Source organism: Hemicordylus capensis, chromosome 11, assembly GCF_027244095.1.
Source record: "Hemicordylus capensis ecotype Gifberg chromosome 11, rHemCap1.1.pri, whole genome shotgun sequence".
NCBI lineage: Eukaryota > Metazoa > Chordata > Lepidosauria > Squamata > Cordylidae > Hemicordylus > Hemicordylus capensis.
Genome location: NC_069667.1, coordinates 14,987,281 through 15,006,709, shown reverse-complemented (window position 1 = coordinate 15,006,709; position 19,429 = coordinate 14,987,281). Strand labels below are relative to the sequence as shown.

The 19,429-nt window shown below is 53.1% G+C and overlaps 1 protein-coding gene across 6 annotated transcripts in view; it reads right to left on the bottom strand.

The window, feature by feature from the left end:
* Positions 1 to 316: 316 nt before the first annotated feature.
* The window catches only part of LOC128335414 (diacylglycerol kinase delta-like), a 56,259-nt gene continuing 37,146 nt past the window's right edge, over positions 317 to 19,429 (bottom strand). For 3 of the 6 annotated variants that reach the window (XM_053273601.1, XM_053273604.1, XM_053273607.1), the window contains 13 exons: positions 19,028 to 19,127; positions 17,946 to 18,053; positions 14,464 to 14,560; positions 13,976 to 14,083; positions 13,569 to 13,682; positions 13,292 to 13,426; positions 12,295 to 12,461; positions 12,006 to 12,120; positions 9,338 to 9,424; positions 8,325 to 8,444; positions 7,773 to 7,902; positions 6,802 to 6,932; positions 317 to 4,506 (listed from right to left, as the gene is read on the bottom strand). In XM_053273601.1, coding sequence (XP_053129576.1) covers positions 4,417 to 4,506; positions 6,802 to 6,932; positions 7,773 to 7,902; positions 8,325 to 8,444; positions 9,338 to 9,424; positions 12,006 to 12,120; positions 12,295 to 12,461; positions 13,292 to 13,426; positions 13,569 to 13,682; positions 13,976 to 14,083; positions 14,464 to 14,560; positions 17,946 to 18,053; positions 19,028 to 19,127 — 1,502 coding nt within the window. In that variant the 3' untranslated portion in view covers positions 317 to 4,416. The remainder of the gene's footprint in view (positions 4,507 to 6,801; positions 6,933 to 7,772; positions 7,903 to 8,324; positions 8,445 to 9,337; positions 9,425 to 12,005; positions 12,121 to 12,294; positions 12,462 to 13,291; positions 13,427 to 13,568; positions 13,683 to 13,975; positions 14,084 to 14,463; positions 14,561 to 17,945; positions 18,054 to 19,027; positions 19,128 to 19,429) is intronic. The other 3 variants (XM_053273602.1, XM_053273603.1, XM_053273606.1) reach the window with 3 other exon arrangements.

Sequence of the window (19,429 nt, the reverse complement as noted above, 5' to 3'; positions counted from 1 at the left end):
GCCCCTCTCTGAAACCTAGCGAGCTGCTGCTGGACAGTGCAGACAGTCCTGAACTAGATGGGCCGAGGGTCGGACTCAACAGGCAGCCGCTTCAGCAATGTTCTGGCTTGCCATTCTTGCCCCCAGCTCCCTGTTACCAAAGCCTGTCCCTTCCTCCGGCTTCCCCCTACCCCCCCACAGACTGGGGCTTTACCTTAGCCAAAGGCCGGTCTTTGCCTTCTGTTGCAGTTGCTCTTGAGCGGGGCTCCCTGCTGGGACCCAATCCCACAAGGGGGTGGTGGGGCTCACACACAGAAGAGGCAGCAGACACACCCACTCACAAAAATCAAATCCACTTGGAGGTTTTATTTTGTAACCATGTCTGATTTCTGGATTTTAAAAACACATGTTTCTTCTGGCAGAGTTTCCGGGGGAGAAGCTGGCATCCCTCCATGACTTCCAGGGTCACAACTACCCACCCTGTCAGTTCAATGGCTCTCCGTCTCCTTCCCTCACTCTCCCACCCCCACCTCTTCTGTACTGGTAGGAGTACCATCTTCCCCCCCCCCCACCCCCGCTCTTGCCCCACAGGCGGTTTCCTGGGCTTCTGACTCGTGGCCATCCAGGGAGAGGCAGCAAGAGGGGGGCCTTCCTGCCTTGCAGCTCTGGAGGTGGGCACAGAGAGGGCAGCTGTGCCTTCCTCGGCTGCAAGAGGGTCCCTGAAACTCTGTCTGCCTCAGGGTCCCGGCTAGGCTAAACATGGGGCCCGAATATGGAAGCTGAATATGGAATCAGAAACCAGCCCAGCCCCCAGAGCTCTTAAAAGGGAAGTTGTAGGCCCCTGGGCTCCTGCCCTACGTCTTGCATCTGCCGCTCAGTGCATTGATTAGGACCTCAGTGCCTCGTCCTTGCTTGCCCTCATCAAGCTGGGTCTCGTTGGGCTCCTGGAGAGTCAAAGCAGTTAAGACAGAGTGGAGGGACCCAGGGAGAGGCAGTAGAAGCTGCCCTCCGAGGAATGGCCCTGGAGGTTACCAGTGGCTCTTCACCTTCATGAGGGCTAGCAGCATGCTTCTGTGCCTCCTTCCCATAAAGGAGAGGACTGCTTGGGATAGCTGAAGCAAACACGGGGCAGGATTTTAGGGGCACTCCATCCCCAGGCACCAGCGCTGCGACTGGATTGTCCTCTGGGGCAGAGCATGAGCTGAACCAGGGGAAGGTCCTGGCCGCCTTGCGGGGAGGGGCTCTTTCATGAGCCGGGGAGGCCAGCAGTCCCTTGTATGGAGGCCAGGCAAGACCAGGACGCTGTTCTCAGGCGCAGTCTAACCTGGGTTAGGCTGTGTGTAAGAACGGCCAGTGGCAAACCCTCGTGAGCTGAGGTTAAGGGTGCACTTGTGCCCTAAACAGCTCCGGGGTCCATTTGCACCAGGGGGATCCCCCACAAAGCACCACACACTCACGCAGCGCCTTGTGGGATTTCCAGGGGCTGGGATGACACCTCCTGGCCCCCGCGCCGAACATCTGGAGGTGTGATCTGTGGGCCGCGGTGGCCGCAGGATCATCTGCGGCAAGCTTCTGCAACCTGCCCTCAAGCCCTCTCACAGGATCGTGAGAAAAGGAGCTGTCTGTACCCACATTCACCCTTTCCCCACTCCCAGAGGTTTCCCTTGTACTCATATTCACAATAGAAATCACTCACGAGCACATGGAGACAATTAGGGCGCCCACCTCCCAAACAGCATGGACGATACAGCAAGGGTGACCCCATCGTCCCCTCTGCCCCAAGGGCGTCTTGGCTCCGACTGGCCGGCTTCCAGTCCATGACGGTTTCAATCAGCGGATTCCGCTGCGACAGGCGCCGGGTCTTTGGGGATGCGACGCTGGCAAAGCACAGAGGCCAATGCCCACTTCCGGCCCCTGCCTCTTCCCCCCGTCTCGCTCTCGGGCTTCAAACGCAAGCTGGGAGGGGGCTGGCCCCGCACAGGCACAAAGGACGCGTCTTGCTTCCCGATGGGAGCGTCTCCTCTCTTCCAGGACAGGCTCCTCCGGGCGTTTTTTGCAGCTGGTGGTGGGGCCAGGCCCACAAGGACCAGCAAGCAGGCGTGGGGATGTCCGAGACAGGCAGGGGTTGCAGGGCCACTGGGGACAAGCTGCGGTTGCTGCAGCAGCAGCAGTCCAGGCGCTGGCATCCGCCTCCTTTTCCGCACCCCCAAATGGCTGCGCTGGTCACGCCGTGGTCCTGAGCCCCTCTCGTGCAGCCGTGACTGGGTGGTGACGCAGGCGATGGTTCCCCATACATCAAGCTTGGGGGGGCAGGCAAGCAACAACAGCTGGAGGGAAAGGCAAGCCAGGAGGGGCTGGAGGCTCAACCCAGGCCTGCTACGGGGAATCCCACGGTGGCCGCGCTCTTCCCTGCAGCCCGGAGCCAGGCCGGGCAAGGCAGCTGGGGGGTGGGGTGGGGGTGGGCAGGTTGCCCACGTGGGTGGATTTCAAAGTGCAATTGCGCAACACAGGTGAAAAATAAATTAAGCTTTATATTTATACATATATTTATATATTAAATCTTTAAATAGCTTCTCTTACTCTCCAAACTATTTACATTCTCAGTAAGCTCAACGCTAAGAGGAGGGAAAGGGCTGGGTTGCCTCGTGCAGAGGGTGTCTCCCAAGCCTTCGGCAGGAGCGGCTAGTGGGTTCTTGCACAGCGCAAAAGGCTCCCCCTTCCCCGCCCATTTTCCCAGGACAGGGCTGAAGGCAGGGGGCCATTTAGCACAAGCAGAGGGGGGCGGGATAAACCACTTTGGGGCCAGGGTAGTGCTTTCTGGGAGAGGACAGAGACCCACCCTTTAAAGTTGGGGTTTTCAAGCCTGGATCCCTAGACGTTGGACTACAACTCCCATCACCCCCAGTCTGTGGCCACGGCTGGTGGGAGTCGTAATTCAACATGAGCTGGGGCTCAAGGTTGAGAACCCTGCCATGAAAGGTGTGTACTTTGCTGTCGCTCCGCTTAAGAGGAACCCAGAGGGCCTCACAGGAGCTCAGCTTCCTGTAATTAAATTCACTACTTAATGAAGAGCTAGACAGCCGAGTCACCGGACACTTGGCCGAGGGAAGGGTGGATTTCTAAAGTGTGCATATGTTTATACTGGTTCAAAATTGGCCTAATAGAAAGTGACCCTTTACCTCTTTCCGATAATCCAAACCTCTGTGGCTAAACCAGTGTACGCACCTCTCTGCCACCACTTGTGGCTAACCCGATCTGAACACTCTTCTACATACAAAATAAAGTGCAAGAGACCTTGCTGCTCACCCACTTTGTGCCCAGCCAAAGCAATAGACACAAAAGAGGGGCAGAATGGGGTGGGGTGGGGGGTGCCGCCGAAGGAGGCACCGCCACTTCTGCTTGCTGGAGCCATTTGCTCCTCTCTCTCTCCCACTCCAGCATTAACCTGCAAGCTGGCCTGCAGGCAGCAAATCACTCATTAATACTGGAGCAGGATGGGAGAGAGGAGCAAACAGCTCCAGGAAGCAGAGGCAGCTGTGCCTCTTTGGGACAAGCCACTCCTGGGCCGAGGCTATACCTATCATGGTGAGGGATAAAAACTGAAGCCAGCTCCAGAGGAGAAAGAGGGGGCTGCCATCAGCTCCCATTTTCTCCCAGTAATGCACCCCTCCCAAATTATTGTACCTTCAAACAACTGTTTGATAGGCAGAAATGCGATACTAGGGAAATTGGCATTTTGGCCTAACATGCAGCTGTTAAAGCCACAGGAGTCTCTCCAAGTTTCTTTCTTACACCTTACACGGGGGCTGGTCAGACTACAGACTTTCAGGCTTGTCGATTAATCAACAAGCTGAGAATCTGAGCTTGGCTGTGGGCTAAAGGTTTCTACGAACTTCCGCTCCTCCCTGCTGAACTACTCCCACCCAGTTCCACTAGTCAACGTCCTCTCCCTCTTGGTAATAGCCCCTTGGCCTGCAGCGGAGCCAGGCCCAGAAGACAACCGCATCACAGGAGCCACGAGAGGGGGGCACAGCAGATTCCACTGCTGGGCCCTCCCAGGCCTCAAGGGGATGAATGGAGATAAACTGCTTTGAGCAAAGCCATTGAAGCACATGGGCCAAAACCACAAGAACGGCCACAGGGAGACAGAAGGGGAGGTTTTGGGGTGGGCAGGAGAGAGAGAGGGGAGGGGAGACCAAAAACCAGCCAAGCCACAATCTTTGGCAAACATGGAAATGTAAACTCTTTGCATGAGATGCAGGCAGGGGAAGGGGAGGGGAATGGTCCTTGCGCGAGGATCCCAGGCGCTCTGGCTCAAGGCCACACTTTGCAGTCGAATCAGACAGAACAAGTTGCACAGCCCAAGACTGCTGATGGTCCAGGAAAGCAGCAGCTGAGGCGAAGAGCTTCCAGGGCGCAGCTCTATTTCCCTCTTGGTCAAAAGGAACTTCTCTGGAGCTGGTTTGTGGTGTCCTTAATTCCCTGGAGAATCCTCTTCACATGGCCCACTTTTGATATCCCAAGATCCTTCCGGGGAGAAGAGGAGAGGAGCACTTTGGTCAGGAGGACAATAGCAGAGAGCAAATCCAAACACCCACCATGGGCAGCTCTGGCCTTATGGCCACCCTACGGACCCTTCCCAATGCCCTCCATCTCCATACCCTTGCAGTTATGACCAAAACAACAGTTCTGAAGGGGAAAAACATTCTTCCTTTGTTTCTTAGATGGGGCAGGTATATATTACAGGAGGCATGCTCACAGAAGAGGCATTCTGCCTGGTGTGAAAGAAGAGGATTTCCCCCTTCTAAGAGGGCACTGACCATCCGCAGTTTCTAGGAGTGCTTGCGTAGTGAACAGCAGGTTCGTTCACATGATGATGAACAGGATGGTAGAAGCCTCCTATCTTATTTGGGGAGCTCTGTGCACCTCCGTTTTCTGCTCGTTGCAACTCAAATACAAGGTCGGAGCTTTTCCTCCTACCTCCTTAAAGAGCTGGGTACAGCTGCTGAGTAGGAAGGAGCCAGGATCTGACTCAGCTGCTGCTTAGCACACGGTCACTGATGGAGCCTCAACCTTGTTTTTAAACTTGCAACAAGCAGAAAATGGGGGCACGTACAGCTTCCAAACTAGGGCGGGAGGTTTCTGGTCGTGAGAACACCCTAATGCCTTTTCAAACATGCTATAGGGCTGAAAAGGTTTACAACCAATTAATCTAACCTATCAATTGGCCAAAGGTTGCAGCCCCAATCCAATCCAACACAGGGCTGAAATGCATGCCACTAACCACCCTGCAGCACAAAGTGGGGTTCAGCCACCAGCAGGTGGAGCCCTGGCATCATGCAACTCTGATGGGAAGAATCTTGGGGTTAAAGCAGGGCTTCTCCATAGGAACATAGGAAGCTGCCACATACCGAGTCAGACCATTGGTCTATCCAGCTTAGTATTGTCTTCACAGACTGGCAGCGGCTTCTCCAAGGTTGCAGGCAGGAATCTCTCTCTCAGCCCTATCTTGGAGACGCTGCCAGGGAGGGAGCTTGAAACCTTCTGCTCTTCCCAGAGTGGTTCCATCCCTTGAGGGGAATATCTTGCAGAGCTCACACATCAAGTCTCCCATTCAAATGCAACCAGGGTGGACCCTGCTTAGCTAAGGGGACAAGTCATGCTTGCTACCACAAGACCAGCTCTCCTTTCCATCTGGGACCTAGGGGGTAGGTAGGGTTGCCAACATTTCATTGCCAGAATGAGGGACACAAGTTTTTTTGGGGGGGGGGGCTGTCGGGGGGGGGGGGGGTAGAAGGTGCATGCAGTGGCAATCAACAGCCTGAATATCAATGACATATATGTAATTGAATTATACGCTGTTGAATAATGCCAGCATTGTTATTATTTAGAACATATTCAAATTATATCACTTTTCAACTAAAAACTTCCCAAAATAAGAAGCTGCTTGTTCCGCCACCAAAATGAGGGACAAATGGTGTCCCTATAGGGACCAATATTTCATCCCTGAAATGAGAAACGTCCCACATAATGAAGGACGGTCGGCAACCCTAGGGGTAGGTCCTGGAGATCCACGGAAAATCTCTGTTGCACTGGATTTAATTTGCTTCCTGGTGAGCCAGAAGAGAGTTCTTCGGAATAGTCCTGAGCTGGAGCCTTATGGAAGTATCATATATATGGGGTAGTCCATGGATAATATGAGAGGGTCTGGGCGGGGGGATGGGGAGGGGTCCATAGGTCCAAAAAGCTTAAGGGCCCCTGGGTGAAAGGAACAGCAGAGGGAACACAAGTGTAGTCGGGACCTCTAAAATAATTTGAAGGACACTGTGAGTGGGTGGGGAGGGAGGTGGTTTGCCTAGATGTGCTCAAACACCCAGGTTCCCAGCGTCCCCTGCAAGGCCAGGAGCGCACAACTTTTGCCGTTGTTGGACTACAACTCCCATAATCCCCAGCCACAATAGTCAGGGACTTGGATGTATGTGTGGAGACACACATATCCGGAGGTCTGTGAACGAAACGAACGAAACGAACGAAACGAAACAAACGAAATGAACGAAACGAACAAAACAAACAAACCAAACGAAACGAAACAAACCAAACAAACCAAACGAAACAAACAAAATGGCTGGAGGGCCCAAAACTGCACTCCTGGCCAAGGCCTACAGCCCAGTCCCTGCACAGCAACTTGCACAGCGGAGAAATCAAGGCAGCACAGCCCAGGCAGCACCAGGCAAGGACCCAGCCACATCCACACCACACAAGCAGCTGCAAGCAGCCCCTGGGGCCGGCGGGGGTGGTGGCAGGAGTGGGCCAGGGAAGTACCTTCAAGTCTCTTCTCTCCAGCAGGATCAGCTCGGAGCCCTGGATGTCGTGGCGTGCAAAAATCTCTCTGTACTCCCCTAAATCAAGCGCCTCCAGCCAGGCGGCCACCTCCTCAGGGCCCCAGTTGTCCACTGGCAAAAGGTAAATCAGAAGAGGGTCGATTCAGCAGCAGGCAAGGCAGAGGCGCAGGGCAGGGGCCATTTGGGAGGCGGGGGCAGGCAGGCAGGCAGGGGAGGGCCAGGCAGGGGTAGGCAGAACAGGGCAGGAGCCGAAGCAAGCGGGGTGGGGGGGGGGAAGCTGGAACACCAAGAGCCAAGCCAAGCCCCTCCTTGCCCGCCCGACCCCCTGTGGATACTGGTGCAAATATAAGAGAGGCTGCAGGGACTGCTCTGTGAGCCAACACACGACCCGCAGATTCTGAACTTTCCTGGGCCCACCCTCCAGCCACTAGACACCACTTCCCACAACACACAGGGAAAACTTCCAGACCAAGGTTTGCTTTGAGGCTGCCCGCCCCGAGACGTGACTGGCATCCCCTCCTCGCGGTAGAGTTTGTCATCCATGAGGGCACCCAAGAAACACAAGCCGTTGGGCTGAGAGAGAAGTGACTGGCCCAATGAGTTTCAGGGCTGAATGGGGGATTTGAACTTGCGTCTTCCCAGTCCTAGTCCAATACTCGAACCACTACACTGTGCTGGCGGGGCAGGGAGAGCTACGCACAGCTTACAGGCCCCCAAAAGGTGCAACCCACGTTCTCTTGCCACACTGCTGCAGATGTAGCTGCCCATGAGCAAAGAGGTCCGACACCTTCCATGATACCCCGGGACACAACGTTTGGACTGGGCAGTGCCGCTGGTGGGGCAGCCTCTCTCACAGCCCCCTTGCTGCCTGGCCTGGTGTGTGGGTGGGTGTCGGGGGGTGGGGGAGGGTCTTCCTTCCTGCAAGCAGCTCTTGACACTGGTGCCCTTTACCTGCTGTGAGGCCGCTGGATTTCTGTTTCTGGAGTTTCTCCTTCTCCTTCTCCTTCTTGGGCTTCGCCAGGTTGATCCGCAGCTTCAGGCTGCCCTTGCTGCCACTCCCAGAGATCTCCTGGTGGATGCCCTAAGGGGGAAAGAAGAGGAAGAGGAGGAGGAGGAGGAGGAGGAGGAAGGCTGCTTAGAGAATGGGGTGAGGTGGGGACAATAACCCAGCAATGCTTCGGAGCTTTGTGAATGATTTGGCCTCTCTCTTACTCTGCTAACTTTCCAAAGCTGATGAAACCCATTCCTGTGTGTTCCCAAACGCCTCCTTTTCTCCCCTGAAAGGCACCACTCTCACAACCACCACCTGCAGCACCTGTGACATAAGAACAGCCCTGCCGGATCCGGCCCAAGCCCATCTAGTCCAGCCTCCTGTTTCCCACAGTGGCCCACCAGCTTCTTCTGGGAAGCCCACAGGCAAGAGGTGAGGGGGGCACGCCCTCTCTCCTGCTACTCCTCCTCTGTTCCTCCTCCATGTAGCCCTTGCCTCCGTGGGGTACCCACCTCCTCAGCAGAGTTGATGATGGGCGCCATCCAGTGGATATCGGCAAGTTTCTGCAGTTCTTGGCTGACGGCATTCAGGGTATGCCGGAGAACTTCCTCTTGCTGGGGGGAGTCCAACTGCTGTTGAACAGAGAGGAAGGATTGTAATTCTCTTTCCCCAAGATCTGGGTCTCCCACTCCTTGATGGCGAAGCACCAGAGAAGGCCCACTGTACAGAGAGGCTGGGCATATGCTTCAGAGCAGAGAATATCAGTGTGTCCAGAAACAAAAGGTAGCAGCAAAGAAAGGAGCTCAGTGCTCCCAGGTCTAGATATGGGTGGGGGGAATTTTTTTTTTTAAGCATTTAAAGTGCAAGGCCTCTGAATGCAAATCCATAGAGCACAAAGCTTCTTCATGCAAGTGAGCATTGGATTCAGGCTATTTTAGTGGGCAGAGGGGGATGGTTTTGTACAGGAGATTTGGAGCCGGAAATTCAAAACAACCGGAAGCCTGCCTCCAACCAGCAGTATCAACAATGAATGATACTCCAGGGCTCTGACAAGACCACCTCCCCTCGCCACAACCTGAAATATTGGAATAATAGACTGTGTTACTGGCAATGGAATTTTAAAGCTAAAACACAACAGCAGCACACCTTTACACATGAAATAAAGGTCTGAGTTAGCAAGAGCATGTTGCTATATCTTGGGAGTTTTGTGGGTAGGAGTGACATTCCAGCTCAGTCATTGCTTTGCTAAGAATCCTGTATTTCTCTTTTGTTTTCTGGGGGCAACTTTCAGTCCTGCCCCAGGAGAGGGGGCGGGGGAGAGAGGGAGAGAAGTGCCTGAGAAACCGGAAAGGCTCATCGCCAGACACCCCCAGCGTGAGTTACTCTTGTTCTTTTATCTCTATGGGTTGGGTTCTCCAGGTTCTAAAGTGGGGTGGGGTGGGGGGCTGAGGCTGTCCAGCTGCTGGGTGACTACAACTCTCATCACCCCCAGCTGCACAACTGTCACTCTCAGTCCTGCACGTACCAGTTTCCCTTCCAAGAAAGCCCGGGTTTCTGTGTAGAGGGCCTTCACGCTCACTGACACTTCCACAGCCGTGCTTCTGCTCAGAAACTGGGGGGGGAAACAGGGATGGGAAGGTGGCGGGGAGAGAAAGAGACACACGGCTGTTAGCAACCAAGGTGAGCCCCGGGAAGAAGGCAAATGCCCCCTCCAACAGGACCCCTGAGCTCCTCCTCGCCTCTCCTGGCGCCCAGATTGTGACGCATGTGACCTTAGCAGGAAGGAAAGTTGGTGGTGGGGTAGGGTTGGGGGGCTGCAGGAGCAAGCAGGGGTCTCGGAGGACATGGCGCTGAAGCCGGGTGCTTTGCATCCCAGGAAACGCCTGCTGTGGGCCAAGACGTGTTGGCCTCAAGCCCAGAGCCAGGACCCCAGAGAGATGGATGGGAAGGCAAGGGCAAATCCAAGGGGCACCTGGCAGGCCTCCCTGGCTGATTCACCACACCTAGGCAGGGGTGGATTGATGCATAGGCAATATAGGCACTTGCCTACGGCAGCAAATTTTGAGGGGCAGCAAATCTACGGCGGAGATGGTGTCATGAGCTCCTAGTCCCATGGGCCCAGCTGCCTTCCAAATGACAGGCTGGGCTGTTTTCAGTCCCTTTGGGGCTTCTGCGGGTATTTGCCCACGGGCGGCAAAAAGCTTAATCTGCCCCTGCCCCTGCCCCAGCACACACACCCACACCCCGCGCTGCCTTCAGCCTCTGCCGGAGCCTCTTGATCGTCCTCTTGGCTCTCCCCTCAGAATCCGAACCCACGTTTCACAAAAGGATTCTCAAAGCCATAGAGGTAGGAAAAGGGATGAGAAAAGGGCTCTCCTCATAAAAGAGAGCGGCTCTTATTATTCTGTTCTTTGCTTCTAACAGCAGCTCGTGCCTACAACGTTTGCATATCTGTTGTTATAAGTTGGCAGTGGAATAAAATACTCCCCAACCCTTGAAAAATACGACAGTCTTTTGAAGCGGGGAGGCTGCAAAACGAAGAATTAAGCATCTCCCCTAAATGGAGATTGGTGGGCCACTGTGGGAAACAGGATGCTGGACTAGATGGGCCTCCTTGGGCCTGATCCAGCAGGGCTGTTCTTAGGTTCTTAACCTGGGACCTTCTGCATGCAAAGAAAGTGCTCTCCTGGGGGCTTTTCCTTCTTCTGCCTTTTGACAAAGCAACGCTGATCATTCGTTATGGAAGTGCTAAAAGACTCTTTCTGGTTGTTTCGGCATTGCAGCAGATGTCCAGCAGGTCCCTATTTTCGTCCATGAAATGTTGGCGGGTATAGGTGTTAGGAAGCTGCTTTCTACTGAGTCAGACCATTGCTCTGCCCAGCTCAACACTGCCAACACAAACTGGCAACAACTCTCCAAGGATCCAGGCAGGGCTTTTTCCAGCCCTTCCTGGAGATGCTGCCAAGGGTTGAACCTGGGAGTGTGTTGTACCAGTACCAACTATAACTACCAATATTTATATAGCACTCTCCAACAAAAGTTCTCAAAGCATAGAGATATAATTAAATGAATTACATAGAGATATAATTAAATGAATAAGATGGTTCCCTGTCCCAAAAGGCTTGCAACCTTAAAAAAAAAAAAGTGGATTCCTTTTTAACAACTTTTACTTAAAAAAAAATTAACTGGGGACAATGTCGGGGGGGGGGGACGGACCCTAGATGGATTTTACTTTCTTAAAACCAGAAATGTGTTTTGTGCTTTGTAAATGAAAAACAAAACAACCTTAGAGGTTTTGCACCGGCGACTTCGACCCGCAAGCAATAACAAAAAGTTACTGAATTGCAGAATCTCATCACCACAGCAGTGCTGGGATCCATGAAGCTTTTCTTGGGTTTCACCCTTTCAGGCAGGCGCTCCATGTCTGAAGATTCTTTCCCCACAACTTCATAAGCTCCCCCCGCCCCCCGGCACACATAAATAGAGTGTGTCAGGAAAAATGCAGGGCTGGACTTCTCTCCCTGATGTGCACAGGACTATTTTTAGACGGGGAAGCGTTTAAGTGGAGCAGTTCAGGAAAAGGTTTGTCACTCAGTTCTGCTGCATAAACTGTCTCTCAGTGCAGGTGGGTTAGCCCACCCTTCTAGGTCTCAGGGCAAGCAGAAGGCCTACACCAGATGCCTCTGGGTCTTGCTAATCTCTCTCTCACACACACCCCCGGATAATGTCCCAAAGTCCACAGAACAAGGCACCTTGAGGACTAGCTGAGGAGAGCTGGGCTTGTGGCGGCAAACATAAAATGTCCCCTTCGCTAAGCAGGGTCCACCCTGGTTTGCATTTGAATGGGAGACAACATGTGTGAGCACTGGAAGATATTCCCCTTAGGGGAATGGAACTACTCTGGGAAGAGCTCCTGCATGCTTGCATGCAGGAGGTCCCAAGTTCCCTCCCTAGCAGCATTTCCAAGATGGTGCTGAGAGAGACTCCTGCCTGCAACCCTGGAGAAGCTGCTGCCAGTCTGGGTAGACAATCCTGACCTAGATGCACCAATGGTCTGACTCAGTATGTGGCAGTTCCCGACGTTCCTAAGTGACCCGGGCTGGAGACCAAGCCCTGAAACGGAAAGCCGCCGTGATTCTCCGCCCCACCCCACGGGGCCAGCTTCAAGTCCTACCTGGTGGTGCTCAGCTCACCTCAGGGCTGCTGCTCCTGCTGGGCAGGGCCTCGCTCAGGGCCAGGGAACTGCCATTCACAGCATGGGCCAGCTCCTGCTCTATGGCTCTGCGGGTCTTGGCAGCCTCACGGATCCTGCAAAGGAGCAAGGGAAGGAGCCGGCCAGTTACTCGCAGGGAGACCCAGCCAGGAGTGGGGAGCCTCTCTGCCCCAGTGCTTCCCGCTTGGTCAAGCTGCCGGAGAGAAGGCTCCTTGGCATCCTTCCTGGTTCCGGCTCCCCTCACCCCAAGGAGCGGGCAGAGCCCGTACCTGCTGATGAGGGTTTCTGTGGCCTGAGCCAGCTGCTGCATCTGGCCGTACTCCTCATCTGTCAGGTACTCCATGGACTGCTGGGAGCTGAGGCGGGGGCGGGATGTGGCCCGGTAGCTCTCCCCCTTCTGCTTGTCCTCCCACGACTTGAGGGTGCTCTCAAAGGCCTGCAGGGACACACACAATGGCCGTGACCGTCCCCCCTCCAGGAGGACACCCACGGCGGACAGCCTGCTGTGCAACTTCAGCAGCGTGCAGGGAAACACGGAGCACAAGCCCTCCGCCACTGTGGCAACAAAGCCAGCCCAAGGCAGGGCCCAGGAGGCGACCAAACTTGTCCCCCGAAAACCCACATCCCAGAATCGCCCAGAGCTCTCTGTCTGCCACAAAATGTTCTGAGTCTACTCTGTTGATCTGCGCTAACAAGTTGACAACCAAAACTAAGCCCACAATGTGTAAGCTTAAGCTTTCTCAAATCCCAATCCCTCTTTTCTGCTCCTAATGCCTGCTGAGATCCCTTTTAGCTGGAGATGCCAAGGATTGAACCTGGGACCTTCTGCATGCAAAGCAGAGCTTTTACCGCTGAGCTACAGATCCTCTCTGACTTTAGCTTAGCTGAAACAGACTCCTGTGCTCTCGAAGAAGCCCACAGGCCAGCAGGTGCAGGCCAAAATGGCACTACCTATGGAATCACAGCCTTTTAGGCCCTCTAGAGCAGGGATTCTCAATGCTGGGTCCCCAGATGTTATTGGACTTCAACTCCCATAATCCCCAGGCCCAGTGGCCTTTGGCTGGGGATTATGGGAGTTGAAGTCCAATAACATCTGGGGACCCAATGTTGAGAATCCCTGCTCTAGAGGGCCTTGAGGGCCCCTAGTCCAAGCCTCTGCTCAGTGCAGGAAACCCCTACGGCACCCCCAACAGGCAGCCTCTCAGCCTCTCTTTGGAAAACCTCCAGTCCTTCCACGGCCAGGGCCCACTGCTTGCTTCTCCTCACCCTGTCTCTGGTCAGCATCTGAGCACGGTTCTTATGCTGGATTTTGATCATGCCGGGAGGCTGGATCCAGGCTTCCCCGTCCACCTGCACTGGGACTCCCTCGTCTCCCCGAATCGTGATCTTCACCATCCGGCACTGGTAAGCGGGCACAAGGGGAGGAGAAAGGGGTGTTGGAGGAGGCCCAGAGGCAGCCCTCTGCCCTGCCTCATTTGGGCTACCACTGAGCCACTCCTCAGACAGTTCGGCAAGCGTGGAGCCAGCTGGGCACCATCCTTACCTGGGCAATGCGGTGATGCTGCAGTTTGATGACCCGCGACACGGCCATCTGGATGCTGCCAAAGACAGCCACCACCTCCAGCTTCTTGTCGTCAAAGGAAGGAGCCCCAAAGTTCTGAAAGAGACACCAGCTTATAAATCCTCCAGGACCTAGAAGGGCTCCCCCTGAATCCCCGCCTGCAGTATTACCGAGACATTTCCCACCCTGAAAGGGGCTGCCAAGGAGGCCAGAGAAGACGGGGGCAAGGCCCACAGCGTGGAGTCCAACTCCCGCCCCCTCCCTGCCACACCAAGTGGGGATGAGGAAAAGGGAGGCCTCTTTCACTTAAGCAAGGAAAGGAATGGTTCGAGGAAACCAGACACAAAGGCAATCAGTTTGGCCCCAAGGAGCCCCGGCCCATCACTCACGTTATCCTCCTTGGTGCCTCCCCAGAAGTTGATGCCACCTGCATAGCTGGGGATGTTGAGCACGGCGATGCCCTGCAAGCTGGGCAGGGAGATGGGCACTCCGTCACACTGGAAGGAAGCAAAGGGAATGGTGGAGACGGAAGGGCCAGAGATGCTCTCTGCAGGAACCCCCAGAGAAAGTGGCCAAAAGCCAGATGGTGGTTGGGCAGAATGCGAAAGCATCCAGCTGTACCGCAGAGCAGGAAAGAGCTGGGGTGAACTGGAAGGGCACCTTCGGCCCTTGCTAATTGAGCAATTTGAAAAGACACCCCAAAGCACTCACTGGCTGCTTTTGTGGCATCCAATCATGCCAGGTTAATTTTTAAAAATTCTGCAGCAAGCGTGGTGTAACTTCATGCTTAAGGGATGCTGCTTGCTATTTTAGATAAACCGGGATGTTTGCAAGCAGGCCGTTTCACGCCTGCCCTCTAGATGTCGCCAGCAGCTACCTCCAGCTGAACACGCTGCTCCAAGTTCTTGTAGGTCCTCTGGAGTAACTCCTTCGTCCCCAGGACGCCATACCACATCATGTTCTTGGTGCGGCTGCTGCAAAGAGGACAAAGGGAAGGAGATGCTCAGGGAAGGAGATGCTCAGGGAATCCAGGGGTGGCTGCTGCTGCTGCTGCTATTTATGAACCACTTTCCAACTAAAAGCTCTCCAAGCAGTTTATAAAAAAAGAAGAGGATTCCCTTTGCCTTTTGTGCCTGTCCCCAAAGAGTTTACAGTCTATGAAGAAGCAGAAGGGAAACCCCAGCAACAGCTGGAGGAGGAGATTCCCTGACCCCAGCAACAGCCACTGAAGGGATGCTGTGCTGGGAGTGGAGAGGGCCAGTTGCTCTCCCCCTGCTAAATATAAGAGAATCACTGCTTTGAAAGGTGCCTTTAAACTCTACAGGCTTAGTGTTCAGAAGGGTGTCTCCCTCTAAAGGGGTTTTCTAAACAGTCCAATGCTGCTGCTGTAGTGATCAGACTACCCTCCCCCTAAAGAGTTAACAGGGAGTGAACCCTTGTCTTGACTGACACACTGGTGAACTCCAGGGCAGCCAATCAGTACACCAGGTGGGTGGGACCTAGAAAGCAAGTGCTGGGAATTCTGGGAACAAGAACAGCGGTCTTTGTTGGAGAGAAGTGGATGCGGAAAGGCTTACTGAGGGGCAATAGAGTTTTGCTCCCTCATGGTTGAAGCCAGCATGGAGTTTTCTCTCATGGAATAACTCTGTAGATCCTTAAAAGAAATGATTGTAGGAAGCTTGATTCTCCTCAGGAATTGGGTGAGTTCAAGGAAAATGTAATTCGGCATAGGGAACAGTTTGTTTGTTAGTCAGATTTTGCTTTAGAAACTTGTATTTCTTTGCGTGTGTGCGTTTGCATAATCCTGATACTGGTTCTATTATTGCTTACCTGTAACATAATTAAAATAAGAAACACTAGCCTACACCCATCCTACCTAGCGCGTTGCAAAAGACTCTCAACATTTAAGTGTGCATTAAGGCAACCTATTTTTGTAACCCTACTAAGTATTCTTAACTGTACTTAAAAGATGAGAAAGCCTCAGATGGAAGCCGTCTGCAGTATTTGAATAAATTTTTTTTTAGTTCTTTTCTTTTTACAAGCCTCTCTGAATTGGTTTTTAACTCAGGAAAAGGGGGGCGGGCAAAGGGGGATTTCTCTGGTGCAAACACATCCTCAAGTGTTCAGCAACTATCAGTTTTCTCACCATGTGTAGGCTAGCACATGGAAGATTTTTGTATTTGTCCAAGAGCCAAATTAAGAGAGTTTTTTTTTCCTGGGTTATCCCACCCCAAGTCCAAAGAGTTTCTGTAGACAAAAGGGGTGGTGGCGGCAGCATTTTGAACCTATCAGTAATACAGAATAGTTTTAGGAGAAAACTAGCTAGGCAGCTCAACAAGGATGATTCAGCATTTCTTTCTCTCACGTGAGCTTGCTCTGAGACAAAGGCTTTAATCCGCTATAGCTGCATTCACCACTCAACCATCCTGCATAGACCACGCCCTTCTTCCTTCCACATCCAAGGCATATGAGGCCATGCACGAGTCTTGTCTTGTCCTCTTGACATTTTGTCTTGCACAACAGACTACAGCTGGGCTTCTCAACCAAACGTTGCTGGATTACAACTCCCATGTCCTTTAGCCATTGTGGCTAGGGATGATGGGACTTGTAGTCCAACAACATCCGGGGACCCAAAGTTGAAAAGCCCTGGACTACAGGATCGGGTTACCAGATTTAACCCACTTCTGGCTGCCCTTTTCTGCACCCGGCACCGTTCTGGTCCCCTTTGCCACTGAAAAGCCCCTTAATAATCTCTCTTCAGCAGCCTCCTTCATGTCTCACGAGAACTTTTGGAGGGCATGCAATTAAGCATAATTAAGCAGCACTCTCAAGCTCTCTCCCAGGGCTCCAGGTTAACAGGAGGGGCCTCCCAGCTTCCCCTCTGCAGAACGCTCCTTCCCGATTGCCATCTCCGTGCAGCTTCTGCTGTGATTGCCCTGGGCTCAGCAGGCCTTTCGGCCTCGTTTCCTCGCACCCCGAGGCTCCCAACAGGAGGCCTAATTAACAAAAGTGTGCACATAGTCCTTGAATGAAGGGTGCAGCGTAAGGCAGAACCTCCACCCTCGAGCCCTAATTGCCTGGGTGTTTGTAAGAATGCAGAGGGCTCCGCCAGAACAGAAAAGCCCTCCAATCACAGGCGTCTCAATCAGCTCTTGCATTCAAAGCCGTTTCTAGCATAGTGGCAGTTTTGAGGGGAAGGCTGTATCCTCTTTGCTTTTTGTGCCTGAACATCTGCACAGTGGAGACGGCAACGGTTTCTCCCAGCCTGCAAGGGAACACCCGGCCTTCTCGTGCTCAGCCTTCAAGGGCTAGTAAGGCAGCGGCTCTTTGGTCTGCAAAGTCCACCCTCTGCCCTATGGCAGGGATCCTCCATCGACAGCACACCCCAACACTCAGTTTAGGCCCCTCCATCCTGACTTGAGTGTGGGCCACAAGTAGAGGAGAGGCCCCTCAGGCTGGGAGCACAGGAGCCATGTAATAGCCCTGCGGGATCAGGCCCAAGGAAGCCCATCTAGCCCAGCATCCTGCTTCACACAGTGGCCCACCAGATGCCTCTGCGAAGCCCACAGGCAGGAGGTGAGGGCATGCCCTCTCTCTTGCTATTGCTCCCCTGCAACTGGTATTGAGAGGCATCCCGCCTCTGAGGCTGGAGGTGGCCCTATAGCCCTCAGAGTAGTAGCCATTGATAGACCTCTCCTCCACGAATTTGTCCAAGCCCTTTTTAGAGCCATCCAAGTTGGTGGCCATCACCTCATCCTATGGCAGAGAATCCCATAGATTAATTACGTGCTATGTGCAAAAGGACTTAACTAACACATCTGTATACCGCCCAAAACGCAAACCTCTGGGTGGTTTACAACAAAACTTCCTTTTGTCGGTCCTAAATTTCTTGGCCTTCAGTTTCATGGGATGACCCCTGGTTCTAGTGTTGTGAGAGAGGGACAAATATTTCTCTCTGTCCACTCTCTCTACTCCAGGCATAACTTTATATGCCTCTACCATGTCTCCCCATAGCCACCTCTTTTCCAAACTACTCCCGACGTTCCGGGTTAGTGGACATTTGGCATCATACAAGAGGAAACTGTTGTGGAGGAGAAACTCTGCTTAATCACTTGCAAAGAGGCTTGCTTTGTGTGCATATCAGAGTGTGAGGAAGAGCAAGAAGAACATGGTCTTAAGACGACATGCACCAGCCGAGGCATCTGACCTTCATGCAAGTGGAGAAGGGCAGTCCTTGCGCATGGACAGCCCAGGAGCACCTCCACGTCAGAATACACAGGGCTGCGTTTTCGAGCATGTCACGTCTGTGTGTGTGTGCGTGTGTGTGTGTGTGTGTCAGGGAGGAGCTCTTGAACATACCTGCACTTTTTGGGATGCTCATCCCGTTTGTTGTTGAATTCCAGAGAGATCTTCGCATCTAAGCCAATGCCGAAATAATTATTCATGACGCATCTTTCGGAGAATTGTCTGAAACCAGTAGATGAGAGGAGAGGAAATCGTTCAGAAACAATCACTGAAGCAGAACCAGCAAAATGCCATCAGAATACAAAATGCTCACCATCCTTTTAATGCAGCCGCCTCTCCAGCACCCGGCAAGGCTAGGAAATGGCTTTGGGGCAGGACTGCCAAGTGGGTTGAGGGGGAGAGAGGTGTGTGGGCTGTGAAACCATGAAGCCACACCCACTTCTGACTGGCTGCAAAGGAAGTTACTGGCAGACCTCTAAAGGCAGACTACCATTACGTGGTGGCGCACTGGCCACCTTCCAGATCAATGTTCATCGGCCTCGATGCAGGATGCTCACGGAACATCCCAGGCCAGGCATTTCAAGGTCACTGGAAATAGGTGAGCTCTGTTGAGACATCCTTCTCCACAAGCGGGCATCATCTGTCCAGATTGTCCTGTCCAGCCAGTCTGGAAGCTGGCCAAGTACTTTGCCCCTGATCATGTGATGGACTAAGCTTAAATATCTGATAACTCCTTCTGGTTGCTACATGGTGAAAAGGTAAAATGTGGCCGTGGGTTTTCCCCTAATTTACATCACAACAAGCCACAAACACGAATGCTGGATGTTTTAAAATGTAAAATCAATACCAAGGGGGTGTGTGTGTGTGTGTGTGTGTGTGTGTGTGTGTGTGTGTGTGTGTGTTGCGGTAGTGGTGGTGGGCCACATTCTTCATAAATACCAACAACAATGAGTGATATTCAGTATCAGGCATTTAAGCATGTTCCTAAAGTCTTCCTCTGAATGGATCATTTGTGTAGCTTTAACAAAGTGGAAAGGGCTTCAGCTTCAGATTATTATTATTATTATTAATAATAATTTTACTGCCCTTCCAAAAGGCTCAGGGCTTTCTGGAAGATGAAGTTCCTCCGCTCTGCTCCAAAGCACTAGCAACGCCAGGGGTGTTCACATCTCCCCCCTTCCAAAGGGCTCACTCACATGGCTCCAGGATCCTCTGCAAAGTGGACAGTGCTGAAGCTGTCAGGTCTGTCCAGGATGATGGACGAAGTGGTGGAGATGACAGTGTCCCGTCGGGATTCTGGAGCAAGGAAAGAAGCCGGTTCAGCTGCCCCCTTGCAGCCCTGGCCTCCCCCTAAGGTGGGAGCAGCCAGCCATCTTTCACTGATTGATTTTCAAGAGTTTCATCAAAAGAGAGTCCAAAGCAGACAGCAACAAAATATGAAAACCATCTAGCAAAGCAGTAACGAACCAAGCATGAAATGCAGCCATGAAGCCATCCTAAGGGTCATGAGCACTAAAACCCAACAGGAACCTTGAACCGCTTAGCCAAGAGAGACAGCAGAAGCAGAGGCCAGCCTCAGAAGCAACCGGGCCCACTGA